Raw genomic sequence first — 15,527 nt, forward strand, 5'->3', positions numbered from 1 at the left:
AAAGATACTAAGGAGATCCAAACTAAAAATTCTACCAATTAGATCTTTATTCATTCAACAAAATGTTGATTAAGCCTCTAGTATGTGTGCCAGGAATGTTCCTACACGGGAACAATATAGTTAATAAGTGTCAAATCTCTGCCTTCCTAGAGCTTAGTTTAGTATCAGAGGACAGACAATAAACACACAGAATAATATGGTAGATGGCGATGAAGCCTGCTAAGGACGCCTGGGGTGGGGGGTGTTGCTGTTTACACAGGGTGCTTAGTTAGGGCTCTCTCCAGTGAGATATTTGACGTGGGAGCAGATACCTGGGGAAAATGAGTGTCGGTATCTGAGAAGACCATTGTAGTTGGAGGGGTGTTAAGGCCACAAAACAGAGGACTTTGGGGATTCTGAGGAGCCCCAGGCAGTCAGTTTGGCTAGAATAGCGTGGTGGGGGGATGGGTAGGAAATGAGAGAAGAGCAGGGATCCAGGTCATACAGGTATAAAGACTGGCTTTGTTCTGAGTAAGATGGGAGGCCATTGGAAGGTGTTAAGCAGAAGAGTGACGTGATCTGAGGTGTATTTTTCCTTTAAATTTATTGGGGTGACATTGCTTAGTAAAATTACATAGGTTTCAAATGTACAATTCTCTAATACATCATCTACATATCACATTGTGTGCTCACCACCCAGACTCAGTTCTCTTTTTATCACGTATATTTGGTCCCCTTTACCATCATCTACTACCCCCTCCCCCCTTACCCTCTGGTAACCACTAAATTGTTGTCTGTGTCTATGAGTTTTTATTTGTTTGTCTTCTTCCTTCGCTATGGTGTTTTCAAAGGACCTCTCTGACTGGTGAGTGGAGAAGGGAGCACAGGAGGGGAAGGGTGGAAGCAGAGAGACAAGTTAGAAGGCAGACTCCAGGTGAGAAGTCCTGGTTTCTGAGGCCGGGATGGTGGCGGCGGAGGAGAGCAGAGCTCAGCAGACGCGCTCTGAAGGGATGGCTGGTCGGATCCGCCAATGGACTGGATGTGGTGCGTGATGTTCCCAAGACTTGACTCCAGCACCTGTCAGGGCGGATTTGGATTTCCCTTGTAAAGAGATGGAGAGGCCTGCAGGAGAAATAGTTTGGTGGTAGAGGCAGGTGGAAAGAGTTGGAAATTGCAAGTTCCGTTTGAACATTTTAAATTTGAGATGCCTGTGATATACCCAAGTGGAGATGTTAAGTCAGGTGTTGGGTGTGTTCCTTTGGGATTTGGAGCTGGAGATAAATTTGGGGGCATCAGTATAAAAATGGTATTTAAAGTCACAAGAGGATGGGATCATCTATGGAGTGGGAAGAAATAGGAATGCAAGAACTGACCCTTCGGGCTCTGCAATGTGTAGAGACTGGAGAGAGAAATCAGGAGGAACTGGCACAGAAGACTGAGAAGGAAAAGTCAGTGACATAGGAGACTTAAGAGAGTGACGCCACAAAAACCAGAAGATGTTTCATGGAAGGCGAATGTGATCTGCTGTGTCCTTCCTCCCCCAAGAATTCTCTTTCGAGTCTACCAGCAAAGCGGCTGTGCTCTAGGAGTCAAAGCTTCTAGTTAACTTCCTAGTAACAGACAAAAGTGAAGAGTACTCTAGAAAACAAAGCGCTGAGAGAGGTGAGGCGGACGAGGGTCCCTCGACCCCCTGGCAGGAGATGAACTGCAGTCAATGTCTGAGCTTCTATGTCAGCACCATTCCCCTTCATTGGCTTACCACGTGTGTGCCCTTACCAAATAGCAATCTTCTAGTCTTTGGTGGGGGTGGGGGCACAAGATGAACATGGCACGGAGGTGGAAGAGGGGGACCTCTACCTAAACAGGAAGATCACAGTATAATCCATTTAAAGAGTGTGTGCTAGCGAAAAGTCGATATGCTGAAAGGAGGTCTTTATTTCTGAAGGAAATATCTAACAGCTCTGGGAGAAATAAAGGTTATTTATCAAACATTGAGGAGCCAGACTACCCCCGTGATCTCTAAGTTTCAGCAGCACAGGTACCTCCATACCTGTACAAGACAGAGGCGGCCTCCTCGGGTGGAGAAGACACTGCCAACCCATCGTTAAGACAAAGAGTACAGTGGGGGTCTCTTGTGCTCAACCGTCCATACATACAATCAGTGAGTGACTCACAAAAAGTACTTGAACTCGAGAGTATAGCTAAGGCACTTTGTTTTTAATTCTGTCAGTTTCTTGAGACTTCATCGGGGCCTGGGGGTCTTCTGGGCATCTGAGGTCGTGTTGGCTGCAGCTTCACAGGCTGACGCAGGCAACGTCAGAGCGCCACGGTCCTGAGCAGACTCCTTGCTGAGCTCGGCCCACTTGCCCACGTACATTCTGACTTCTCGGTGAACTTCCCACAGCATGACCAGTGGGGACGACCTGGGTGGCCTTTGTGGCCATGGCCACAGCCCAGGTACCCACCTGCGTGGTACACAGAGGAGAGGGAAGAGCACCATCAGCAGTTGTCATGGAAACAGCACCTGGCAACATTTTGACTCACCGATGTGAGAACCTCTAATAAAAACCTGGCGAGAAGAACAGGCTACCGGACCCCTCTCCAGTCAGGACTCCCAGGACTGATGAGAGCAAATCAATTAAGGTTTAGCTGCAGGTCTGAGAAGAGTGTTATTTTAACATTGTGCTAACTCAAGGAGATGAACTGGTTTGGATTTGAACTGGAATAAAAGAGGAGGGTAGAGAAGTGGAAATAAAGAAGGTAGATCCTGGAAGGTTTACACCACAGGGTGCGAGAGCCTGTCTTAAGGCCACCATTAGAGCAAGGAGACGGCAGAATACTTGAAAAAAATGACATCTCTTGCCTGAGCTGAGAAAAGAGCCAGACCTGGTTCAGTTGCTTTAAGCATCTACTCCCCCATCCCTGCCTTGTTTGGAATGTCTTTAACCTGCTCAAAGGAACTAGGTGGGGTAACGTTTTGTTATACTGCCAGGAGGCTTGAAAAGGCAGTAACAAACTGAGCATCTGGGGAGAAGCCCAGGGCTGATGGGACTGGTGACCTGTATCAAAACAGCAAGAGCCCAGAACTTTGAAGTTTGCTTTCAATTTTCAGAACAACGAAGCTAGAAATGGGACTTTTAGAACTGTGGCGTTTATGTGCACAGATTGTAGTCTCGAAACAAAGCCTGAGTCCGACTACCGCAAACCTAGTGGCTGTGTGCTGCCAGGAGATGGGCCCGGAGGGGAGGGACTTTGGAGAGCGCCTGGTCCCCTCACCTGGCATGGTGCCTCCACAGGCGCAGCGAGCAGTTTTCTGGCCTCCGCTGGAGCAGAATGTGCAGCAGTGAAACACGCCTGTGTGCGAGCGGTGCCTTTTCCTCACGGTCACCGTGAACGGCGAGCCCTTTGGTGTTCGGACCAAGAGCAAAGAACAGCAGGGTATGAGTCAGGGACGAGCTGAGCATCCCAGGTGTGTAAGTCAGAGGGACACGGCCAGCAGGAGGGGGCCGGCGGCTGGGGGCTAATAACTGCCTCGCTGGGTGCTCGGCTGGATGGGCCAGACACAAATGCAGGGACAGTCAAGGCGTGTGGCCTGCGCCTCTGGTACGTCGGCCCCCTGATACACAGTAAACCCACCGGCTTTCATATCACTGACTTCCGTCTGTCTTCTCCATTCTTGAGGCATCTCGGGTAATTAGTAGAGCGTCTTAACCACAAGGCTAGGACGTCCTGTGTCCTGTGTTCCTTACTCCAATTTCTCAGACACTCACCACCCCTCACACTGAGCTACCTCCTTCCCTTCCACCCCTGCATCCTGGCCGTACCTGTTTACCCAGCCACTTACTCTGGGACGGTGCAGGGATGTGCAAGGGAGAAAGGTCAAGGGTGTGTGCTAATAATTCTCCAATTAGAAACTCTACTTGCCCCCTTTCCTTCAAGTATAGCATCCATTCTCTAGTTTCTTTGTTAAAGAATAAATACTACGTGTCCCTATGTGAGAACCATGCGGTCTGCGAAAGCTGAGTTTGGCACCTTAGTAACCTTCCAAATGTTAAATCTCTCTTCTTTTAAAGAGTTTACAAACTATTTTAAAAGCAACTTGGAGTTCACAGAAGTGGGGTCAGGTTCTGGTTTTGCCCTGCAGGTACTACGTATTCTGACAAGTTTGGTTTCTCAGTCTAATTGCATGAGCATCCCTATACCGAAATGGTCTGGCAGAAAATTGAAACAACGTATGCAAACACCTCGCTCACTCCAGGGCTGCAATGAGGCAAGCAAGTGGCCAGGAACCTGCATCTTCCTAGAGCACTGACTAAGCCAGCCTAACATCCCGACACGGGGTGTTTTGTTGGCCCTGTCGGTGTTGATTTCTTGTTGGGGGAAGCCTCTGACATTTGAGTACAAATGTCACAGAGATTCTGCTGAACATGTTGAGTATGACCTGATTTTAAAAAAATCGCAATCTCTAACCAGAAAGTTACAGTTGTCTGTGGAGGTGGGGCAGTAAGCATGGTAACAGATACACATGCAGGTCTGTAAACAGTAGGGGATTACACGGGCAGATGGTTAGGCAGGTAGGTGCCTGGGCAGGTGAGAGAAGAGGGCATCCCTCTCCCAATTGTGTCCTAGGACGTCCACGCCGGGTCATAGTCTGAACAAAGGGAAATCCTGAGCTAGATTTATGTTTTTTGAATTTGTACTCTTGTCTGCTGGTAGATCGCCCCCCGTGATTCAAGTATCTTTCCCAAATTAAGCATTCCAACAAGCCACCTGGGAGAACGATAAACTGCAAGCGTAATTGCCGGGAGGTGAAATAGGGCTAGAGAGCTCTTGTGGCCACCAGCTTCCTCTAGTAAGAATCAGAGTCCCAAAACCTCGCCCATTTCTAAAGTGAAGGGAAGTAAGAAAGAAGAGAATCCTATTCAGTCCCCGTCTACGGCTGATCCCAGGAGAAATGTCTCCACATCCTAAGGTGACAGAACCCGGGGCGCCAGGTGAAAAGGGCTCAGGGAAGCACAGGTCTTACCTGCACATGCTGCTCTTTGATGCAGACCAGAACAGTGTAGACGCCAGGCTCCTTGGGGGTGTAGGAAATGGAGTATGTCCCGTCCTTGTTGTCTTGCACGGCCGTTCTCACTGGACTGCACGGAGATAAGAGTTGTAAGAAGCCGCGCACTGTCCCAAGCCGGCTGCAGCTGCCCACTGTCCTAGGATGTAAACTCTACACCATTAAGTTCCATCTCAAGCGGAGGCTTCTTCTACTTGTCTTGGAAATTAATGTCACAGCAGAAGGGAAGCAACATAAATGCTAATTTAACCTGATGTACAGACGACTTCCTCAAAAACATTCCTGTGTTCTTCGATTGGCTTCCGCTGTACCTCCCTCCTCTCTCCTCTAATTCCAGTCAGAACTCTGCGCCCAGCACAGTTTAGTGGCCGAGTGGGGCTGAATTTTGAGAAGGGCCCCATTCAATCTAATATAAAATATTTTTCAGTCTATTCAAAGCTTGGGGTGAAGACAATCTGAGGGGCAGATCAGACCTTTGGGAAAAAATTGAATATAGGCCAAAACCCATGCAAGAAAATACATCTGGTCAAGCTGGTCCAATCACGTTCTTTAATAGCATCGTGGGGAGGTAGGAGGTAACTACAGCAATTAACATCCCCCCAATTGCAAAGGACCTCAAGTTTCCCGTTTCGTCAGTGCTTTTGACCCGTGACACCTGACTGTGTAGTACTAACCTGTCTTTCTTATCGTTGGGGACCACTGTGACCCGAATGTCGTCTCCTCCCCTGCCCATGCTCTCTCCCGCGGCATCCTTACAGAACAGGGTGAAAGAGGCGGTCTGTTTCTCCCGGGCTCTGTGGAGATCTGCCGAAGATAAACACTCAGCCCTCACCTCGAAGGCCAACTGCAGGGGCTGTGCCCCAGAGCGGACACCATCTTGCTTTTGCTCTTTGGAACAAGAGGTTGTGCTTCCTGTTGACTAAACGCCCCGCTCCCTTTCTTTTCTCCTCCCGTCTGTCTCCCCAAGCATACCTCTGGGAGTCCCTCTTCATGAGCCTGGTGGTCTCAGCCAGCAGCTACTCTTGGATCACATAGGATCCTGGGCCTTAACTGCAGCCCTAAGGAAGCTTTGAGAATACTCAGGACTGACCTAAGTATTTAGAGAAGAAAACCTCTAGACCCTGTGAGAGGTTGGGAAACCCCACGCTACCCTCTCTGAGCGCAGATCCTGCTGGATAGATGGGGGGTACAGCTGACTAGCTCGGACCCTTCATCTGTGAGGATCTCCTCAGTGTGCTAGCTCATGCCAGGATGGGGGTTCTCAATAGCTACAGCCCAGTCCAGCAGTCCTATGAAACAGGGCGTCTTAGCCTGTACGGGGGCTCATGAACTACTGGGAGGTCTCCGGAGAGGTTTATGGTCTAAGGAACAGAAATGTATGCCAAAGACAGTGGGTGTTCCTTGGGGAGTCATTCTCAGAGGGATCTGTGACCTCCAGTTACCAATTCCTGTGCCAGAGTCAGGAGGACTAGGATACAATTTTCCTGTCAGGACTGATCGATGAAATACATGTTTGCACAATTGCTTCCTTTAGGAATAGAACACTGTGGTCAAAAGAAATTGTTTTTCCCCTTACTGAATGACACGTCTACCATATTCTTTTAAATGCGAATGATACGTGGCCTGCATGAGCCAAAATGGACACAGAAGAAGGGAAAGCACAATCTCCTCTTCAGAACTTGGTCCAGGCCGACTGGGGCCTGCCAGGCTCTGAGCACTCCGGCTTTCGCCCTGCCCTGTAGTCTGCTGTTGGCGTCTCCGGGCACTGTCTCTGCTCTGCCATCTGAGAAACAGCTCCTTGGTAATTACTACACTTCTCAGCTGGAAAAGGATCAAGCCGCGCCCGGGAAGGGACAGGAACTGTAGCCTCACCAGAGAAATCAGAAAAGGGCCGGGGGGGGGGGGGGGGGTCCCTGTCCTTTACGTGAGATCGCTGTGTGTCTCCTTGGGTAAGCTGGTCCGTGGGAGCTCTTCCTAGCTGAGAAAGCCACGCATCTCTACACATCGTGCCCCTGGCCACCGTCCCCACACCGCCAGCAGGCAGTGCCTTCCTACCTTCTCCTTGAAGGACACACTTGGCCGGGTCGACCTCCTGGGTGCTGATGGCCCCGTAGACTTCATAGCCACGGCACCGGCCTGCTTTCTCATGAGGAGAGAAGCGTATCCTGCCATCCACGCCGGGGCGGGTGCTGTATTCGACCTGGTTCAGCTTGGTGAGCCGCTCCACCACCACCCCCTTGGTGATGAGGATCTCCAGGTCCGAGCCACTGGTGAGCAGGTGCTCGGTGAACTCTACTCCCGTCCTCATGTCGGCCAGCAGCTGCTCCAGCTGCGCCTTCTGCAGCTGCAGGGCATTCTCCTTCTGGCCCCGGATGTCTTCCAGCTGCTTCAGCAGCTTGTCCCGATGCTCCTCGATGGCCCTGATGTAGCCCTCTGAGAAGGTGCGGACATCGGCCGCCACGGCCTCCACTCGCTCCTGGAGGGCCCTGTGTGTCTGTGGGATCTGGGCCAGGGCTGCCTCCAGGGCCTCCACGTGGGGCTGGGTGCCCCTGAGCAGCTCCCGCACGGAGTCCCCGTGCTTGTGGATCACGTTGCCCGTGAAGTCACAGGGGTGCTCCCGATGCTCCCCCACCACACAATCCCTGCACACGGGCCGGTCACACAGCTCACAGAACAGCCTCAGCTCCTCTGCAGGGTGAGCAGGACACAGGATGGCTTTCCCTACCCGGCTGTAGCCTTTCAGGTCCACCATGGTGTGGTGAGCCGTTTTCTTCTGTCGCCTAGGGGCAAGCAGAGTCAGGGACAGGAAATGAGGGAACCATTCTAGCTGGGAAACGTCCCGACTTTTCAGAGCATGGGCTCTGAAGTCAAACCTGAGTTCAGTTCTCCTTGTGGTAACTAACGTCTTACTAAGTACATGATCCCCTCTGATTCCAGTTCCTCGTCTGTGTAGTGGGGACAATACCACCTGCAGAGGCTGTTGTACAGAATAAATGATAGTAGACGAGGGCTCCCTGGCTTAGGACATGACTTTCCAAAAGTTGCGACACTAAGGCTACCTCCTAGAACTTTCCCCAATGAATTAATTTGGCAAGTTTAGACAAGCGCCGCAGCCTACTCCAGCGAGCTACAGGTGAGAGCAAGGTGAAAACCCAGCACCAAGAGACAAACTGTGCCACATAGCATGGCAGTAAACCCCAGGGAATTGAAAAGCAGCTAGCTGGCCCCAACAAGTCTCAGCTTTCATTTAAGATTTGGGTAGAGCATTTCCTTTGACCAGTGTCTACATCACCCAGAGCGGCAAGCTAGAAATTTCCTCAACAAAAGTCATCAACATTATTAGAAAGAGGGATATGGTCAGTAGACTCAAAGTTCTTTTAATTCCTTTTCTGTAGCCCTTTAAAGATTCAGGGAAATCTCTAGGAAACCCCGGTGACTGCTGTAACAACTTGAAGCTTATATGCCTGTTCTGGCACTAAAACAGTGGCTGGTAAGAAAACAGGGCCAGCTGTTTAGCTGGCAGCGAGGCAGTGACAATTATCAGTTAAAAATAGACTGGAGACTACTAACTTGTTCTGTTGGTGAGGCCAGAGAAAAATGGAAGGCAGAACTTAAAAACTACTTTAGGCTAATCCTAAAACCTTGGCCGTTTTATATTCTGATGCTCTGGAATGGGGAAAAGGGTTGAGAAGGGACAAAGAGCTTCAGATGACAAACTTCACCAAATGCCATAAAAGACCATCTGCACCCCAGTGAGCACCTAACAGCCCACCTCCCCAAGTCCCCAAGTAAGTAGGACACAAGGCAAAGGCTGAGGTGGGGCCCAATCAGCGCCTTATGCTGGGAAGGCAGCATGGATTAGAAAGAGCACAGAATGCGTTCAGATCTGGATTCAAAATTCGGTTCTGTTACACGCTACTTACCAGGTGTGGGACTTCGGCAAATTACATGTTACTGTGCTTATTTCCTTGAATAATAAATAGGGGTGAAAACAGTGTGTGCTTTCCTATAAAAGGTGCAAGGATCAAACGAGATCGAGGCAGGGGCTATGCTCTTCTATTCCTTCTGCTTCTCCAGCACCTCGTCCAATTTTTCACTATACAATCGACTGATGATCCAAGATCACTGAGTGTGCTTTGCAAACCGGAAAGGACTATGCAAACCTTTGATGCTGTTTTTAGTATGGGTAATAACAGGCTTCAGGAGTTAACTACCATTCTAGAGTATTTGCTATCACATCCTAGTTTAGTCTTTGACCTCCCGTGGCATTTGAGAAAACTTTGCTTTCCATCTGTTCACCAAGGGGTTTCTCTGTCTTGACCCTTTGAACGCTGCTCATACGCCACACCAGGTGGGGGTATCCCATCTTTACCTATGAGCCTGGCAGCAGAAGTGGCAGAGATTGGCTTTGCAGGTCTGACACCTCTTCTCCACTTCCCTGTCGCTGCACAGGTCACACACCAGGCCCTGGCCTTCCCCACGCAGACTCTCCAGCATCACATCATTCATGGCCAGGTGGTCTACGGTTAAAGCCTTCACTCCACCCCTGGGCAGGTCCACCTGAGCGTCACATACCGGACAGAGAATGCCGATCTGGGGCTGCAGGCTGTGCGCCTCGAGTTCCTGGAATATCGGCCCCTCAGAACTTGTGTCAGAGTCTCCCCCTCGGATGTCCACTACTGAGAAGGGTTCCAGCTGCTCCAGACACGTGGTGCAAACTGTGTGCAAACATGGCAAGAGCCTGGGGGCTTTGAAAAGCCCCATGCACAGAGGGCAGTGAGTCTTGCCTGCGTTCCCAAGGGCAGTCCCACTGGGGAGTTTGCCCACGAAGCCCAGCAGCGGTTTTCTCTTTTCGGACATACTCCCCACGTTTGTGCCCAGTATCAGAAGAGGCCCTGGGCAGTTCTATAACGAAGTGGTAGGTGATTAAGGCCACCCAAAGAGAAAGTTTCCAGAACTTGAACAGAGACCATGGGGACTCTCTCGTCCGCAAATCAAAGGGCAAAGGGGACGAAGAGGATTCCCCAAAGGGACCGCCCAGAGATCCGCTCAGGAGCGCCCGCTCCTTTCCACCGCATCCCATACCAGACACGCCCACGCCCTCCCCTGCCCCCCAAGTCCTCCCGGAAGCGTTTCCAGGTCCAGGTTCCAGCTATTCCCGTGGCCACCGCCTGGACCCCTGCACCTCTCGCGCCCTCCACTACCATCCCCCCCCTCCCGCCGCCCGCCCCATTGGGCCGGCGCCCGACACGCGACAAGTGCCACCCTCGCCCCCGCGTGATGAGGTAGGGGGGCCTCCCGCTCCTTCCCTCGACCCGGCCCTTCGGGGAGGGTACACGGCAGGCGAGGAGGCTGCAAGTCCCCGCCGCGTCCGCCTCGGTTGCCAGCGCCTCCCCAGGCCTCAGCCCTAAAAGCCTAAAGACTCTGGCCCCTGCTCGCACCAATCCCAGCCCAGCTGCCCAGGTCTACTCAGGCGAGTCCAATCACCGTCCGAGAGGGGCGGCCCTCGCGGCTGGTGACACCACCAGCATCCAATAAGCTCTGGAAATCCCACATCTTCGCCCGTCCACTCAGGCTGGGAGGGGCGGGGCCAAGCTAAGGGCTAGACGTGGGGCGGCAGGAGGGCTCGGGCCTCGCTGGGAGGAAAAGAGCCAGGCGGGGAGTGAGCGGCATAGTATAGCCAGCGTCACCACGTCACGGGGACTGTCTCTCTCCTTATCTCTGTGGCGACCAGAGAGGCCAGAGGACCACTTTTAAAGCCGCGCTGAGGCGTCGGGGGACGGCCTCCTTTCCGGCCTCGGATTGGGCCCACGAACCCAGACCGGGCTCTCCCATTGGTGGGTGGCGCTGTCAGTTGGCCGGCGCTCAGCCCACGGCATGCTGGGAGTTCTCTCCCCGCTTATTTTAGTTCTGGAAGCCGGCGGGCGTAGCGTGCTGGCTACGAGGGTTTAGGCGGCTCGTCGGCTCCTGGCGTTTCCCGGGGCTAAGGGCCCCTGAGGCCTTGTTTCTGGGACCCGTGGAATTGAGGGCCGGCATGGAGGCCTTCGTGTGGCCAGAACCGGGGAGGCCCCGACTCCCTTGGGGCTGGAGAAACCGCTGTTGCACCCGACGGGGCCAGGGGTGCAGATGACCTCAAGGGGTGCAGATGACCTCAAGGGTCGTCACCCAGAATTCTGCAGGTACACGTAACAGAAGCGAAGCAGGTTTGTCCCGCTGTTCCTATCAGTCAGTCAAGGAGGGCCCGTGACTGGTCACAATGGGGTAGTGGAAGATGCCAAAGAGGGAACATATTGGGCCCCCTTTGTCATGTCTGTCTTCTTTTTAAAGGGTGTTTACCAGGAGCCTCCGGGTTCGGCCTGGGAGCCAACATTTCAGAAATGGTAGCACTTAGCCCCTTGCCCTCCGCTGTTCTCATTATCTCCAACTGCTGACGCCTGTCTGGTACGGTTTTCTCACCGTTTGCTTCGTTCCTGACCTTCCCTACGTGATTTGCACCCAACGAACAGCTGTTTCATCGGTGTCGTCCTTACCCGTTTCATACCATAGGCCCGGTGCCTACCAGCCTAAGCTTTAAAAAATAAGAAAATCTGGGGGGAAAAAACAAACAAAACCAAAACTTGTCGACTCCAGTATTTCAAAACTAGTTACAAACATGTTTAGCCATTTCCAAAAGACACGGACACGTTTAGCCATTTCCAAAATATAGATGCCAATGAGTCAAAATGCCACTTTTATATAAAAATGACACGGGGTTTCCAAAAGTAAGGATGCCTGCAAAGGTCTTACAATAGTCCTTACCTCGATTTCTTCAGCTGGTTCTCTGCACATGGGCCCTGATTCAGAACCTGCTTTCTCCACTCCAGGTGCTGGAGCAAGTCACAAAAGCGGTGCAGACTTGGGCTTGCTATATATTCTTGCTCTGCACTTGATCGCAACTGTCCCTGATGCTTTGTTTCATCTCTTATTCATGTTCTCACATTTCCCATGGTAGCCGTTCCAGGCTTCTCTTGTTTAAAAAGTGCTTTATAATTTACACGTGCATTATCTCATTTAATCTTACCAATTCCATGAGGATCGCCTCGAGGAAGTCCGGTGGCCAGGCTTAGGTAACATCTGAGAACCTCTACCCTTTCCCCTCCCAGTTTCTTAAGCATCTCAGTAGGCTTTCTTTTTTTCTTTTTTTTTTTTTTAATGTGTTTTGAGATAAAGCATCTCCGCCTTTAACTGAGTGAGAAAAGCAAGGCTATTTGGAAAACTCCCTCACTTTCTACTTAAAAATCCGATTCATCGCATCTCCTCTCATCCCTCTCCTGACTGCCTTTCGTCTGTTCCAAGGTTAACCTTACCTCAAGACCATTGCTCTTTAATCCCAACCTTTCCTGCCTCCTCAAAACCTTGCTGCTTTTACATTTTCAATCAGTCCTTTCCTAGTATGTTGTTCTGCCAAGAATTATGATCGAGTCCTAAAGGGGGCAAATTCCTTGTGTGACTGTCAGCACTACATGCTCTAAAGAGTAGTCTCGCTCTCTAGAGGTTTCATCGTTCCCACTATCACCATCACCACCCATTTGTTTCCTCCCCCAAATAAACTAACTTTTGACTCCTTTTTCCTATGGAAACTTTTTGTAGATCACAAGTGATGTGGTCACTAGCCTTTTCCCAGTACACTCTTTAGTATTTATCATTCTTACGTACTTCTTCTTCCTTAAAACGTGCTTCCTTCTTGACTGCTGAAATTCTCTACTCTCCTGACCTTCTAATTTCTAATCTCTTGGGCTGCCTCACACACTCTCTTTCCTCACTCGTTCCCCTTCCTCCACTTATCCCTTTTCTCTCTCCATTTCCTTTTATGCAGACGATTTCCAGGTCTGCACTTTCGGTATTGACCAATCCCCTGAGCTTTGGGCACAACCATCTATTATAAATGTGTTCCCATCACTTTAAGCCCCATGTATCTGAAACTGTTGAACTTTTTCGCTCACTACGTTTTGTGCTCTCTGAATTTTATTCTCTCAAGGATTTCCTCCCCCCCTCCAGCCTGAAACCTTATAGTGTTCCTGGCCTCCTTTCTCTTTTTCCATATCTAGGTAGGTACCGATTTCTTTCCGTCCCTGCTGCCAACACCTCACTGTGTAGAATTTTAGGATGATACCAGGTCTTTATCAGCCTCACCTCCAGTATTACAGTAATGTCTGAATGATCCCTGCCCTCCCTGTTTTTTCAATCTCTTCAAATTAATTGTAAAAACATGGTACAAGTCAGTCTTCATTCTAAAAGCTTCAGTAAGCTCCCTGACGCTATAGGATAAAATCTGGATTTCTTAATAGGTCCATAAAACTGGCCTTTTAATTATTCCCTAAATATTGCCAACCACATTTCTTAGTCTTTGCCAATTTTGTCTGCAGAATTCGTTCACCTTTATTATGTAAACCTACCTGTCTTTTTGTGTCAGGCCTGCTTCACACTACCTCCTTGAAACTTTCCCTGCTCCTTCCAGGCTCCAGATTTGAGTGCCAATAGCTCTTTTGCCTACACTTTTCATTTTTCAGTTTGTGTTCCATTGTGGTAGTAAGTGTTTTTACTATGTATGTATACATGTGTGCATGTGTAAATGTATTTACACATACGCACTCGTGCACACACACATGTATATTCTTTATTTCTCTGTTAAGATGAGACATCCTTGGCAACTAACCCAGTGCTGACACAGTAGACATCTAATAAAGACATTATCGATGAGGCAGGGAATGATGATTTCAAATAAAGGAGAACATCAAGAGTACATGCAACCCAGGGTTTTGTGTATCATGCCTTTGAAGGAAGGGGGACTGTAAGTGATACGGGGTGAGACGATGGGAGAGCATTAGAGATTCTCCTTTCCCAGAAATAGTTCAGGGTTTTAGTCCATGCTTCACATGCCCCTTCGTCTTCCCGCGGACCCCAGGCAGCAAATAGTTGCAGGGAGGAGGTACAGAAGTCATGGGATCAGAGGAACAGGACTGATGAAAATGATCACGTCCATCAAGGTGTCTGGAGAATTTCAACCCACTCCTGCAGCCCAAGGCAGGAAAAGGACCAACAGCAAGGAGGCTAGGAAGGAAATAGGAAACGAAGGAAAATGTCTGGATTGGACATTGTGCTTAATCTACACCATCAGGGACTGACGCAATATATAGAAAGTGAACCAGAGAGCTATGTCCGATTTATCTCAGCATTACTCCACTCACCATCCTTCCTAATTTCAAAGGCAGGAGTATCGTGTCTCCCAAGATCTATGCTCTGAAGCCCAGCCTCACCTGCCTCTTCCTCTGTCTTCATCCTTTCCTGTCTGGTGGATCTTTCTTTTAGCTCACACGCACGCTGAAGTCTCTCCTATCCTATGCTCCTCTCTAGCTCTTGGTTTGTCCACCCCTTAAAAAGAATAGTCTGCACTTGATTCTCCAGTTCCCCTCACATTTCACTCCCAAACAGAACAATTTGGCTTTTGCTGTGGCCAATTCCTCTGAAATTGCTTTTGCCAAAGTCTCTAATAACTTCCTACTTGCTAAATCCGGTGGATGCTTTTCAGTTACAATCTAACAGAATTTGCTATAGTTTTGCCATTGACAAGTTTCTTCTTAAAACTTGATTCTCCCTTGGTTGCCATAACACTCTTCTTGATTTTTCTTCCACTTCCTGCCTCTCTAACCACTCCTTTCTTTTCTCCCTGCAGGGCACTACTTCTTTAAAAAACCTCTTCGTCCTTCTTGGTTGTTGTAGGATTTGGAGGTGATGTATACAAAACATCTGCTTTTTTTATATGGGAGCTGCTTTTACTGTTATCATGATTACCCACATCGTATCCCTGAATTTACTCCCTCTCTTCCATCCACACTATTCCTGCTTTTGCTCAAGTTCTTATACTTTGTTTGCATTGCTAATGAACGTCTCAATGTCCAATGCATTCTCTATAATCCTGTTAGAGATCTTTCTGAAATTCCAATTTGGTTGTGATCTTCAGTGGGTTCTTACCGTGTTTCCCTGAAAATAAGACCTAGTTGGACAATCAGCTCTAATGCATCTTTTGGAGCAAAACTTAATATAAGACCTGGTATTATATTATTATATTATATTATATTATTATATTATATTATATTATATTATATTATATTATATTATATTATTATTATATGATATTATATGACCGGGTCTTATATAAGACTGGGTATTAGATTAGATTAGATTAGATTAGATTAGATTAGATTAGATTAGATAAAACCTGATATTATATTATATATTATATTATATTATATTATATTATATTATATTATATTATATTAGACCCGGTCTTACAGTAAAATAAGACTGGGTCTTATATTAATTTTTGCTTCAAAAGACGCATTAGAGCTGATTGTCCGGCTAGGACTCATTTTTGGGGAAACACGGTAGTACCTTCATTTATCCATCAAATATCCTTTAAGCACCCGGAATATGTTTCCCC

General features: G+C 49.0%; 1 protein-coding gene across 1 annotated transcript; it reads right to left on the reverse strand.

Moving 5' to 3' along the window:
* Positions 1 to 788: 788 nt before the first annotated feature.
* On the reverse strand, positions 789 to 10,713 carry TRIM45 (tripartite motif containing 45). The gene is made up of 6 exons (XM_019730605.3): positions 9,420 to 10,713; positions 7,103 to 7,827; positions 5,722 to 5,851; positions 5,006 to 5,120; positions 3,256 to 3,382; positions 789 to 2,444 (listed from the first exon to the last, which is right to left on the reverse strand). The coding sequence occupies exons 1-6, from the start codon at positions 9,905 to 9,907 to the stop codon at positions 2,296 to 2,298; spliced, it is 1,734 nt and encodes a 577-aa protein (XP_019586164.3). The 5' UTR covers positions 9,908 to 10,713; the 3' UTR covers positions 789 to 2,295.
* Between the last annotated feature and the right edge of the window lie 4,814 nt (positions 10,714 to 15,527).

This window comes from Rhinolophus sinicus, chromosome 7, assembly GCF_057876585.1.
Source record: "Rhinolophus sinicus isolate RSI-liver-muscle chromosome 7, RSI-T2T, whole genome shotgun sequence".
NCBI classification, from domain to species: domain Eukaryota; kingdom Metazoa; phylum Chordata; class Mammalia; order Chiroptera; family Rhinolophidae; genus Rhinolophus; species Rhinolophus sinicus.

What these genes read in the sequence shown, in the direction of transcription:
- TRIM45 (XM_019730605.3), bottom strand. Translation starts at nt 9,907, where the DNA reads ATGTCCGAAAAGAGAAAACCGCTGCTGGGCTTCGTGGGCAAACTCCCC. An exon ending in TTCTGCTGCCAGGCTCATAG is followed by an intron (nt 7,828 to 9,419) that starts GTAAAGATGGGA and finishes GCTTGCCCCTAG; the next exon opens with GCGACAGAAGAAAACGGCTC. An exon ending in CTGTGGAGGCACCATGCCAG is followed by an intron (nt 2,445 to 3,255) that starts GTGAGGGGACCA and finishes TGTACCACGCAG; the next exon opens with GTGGGTACCTGGGCTGTGGC.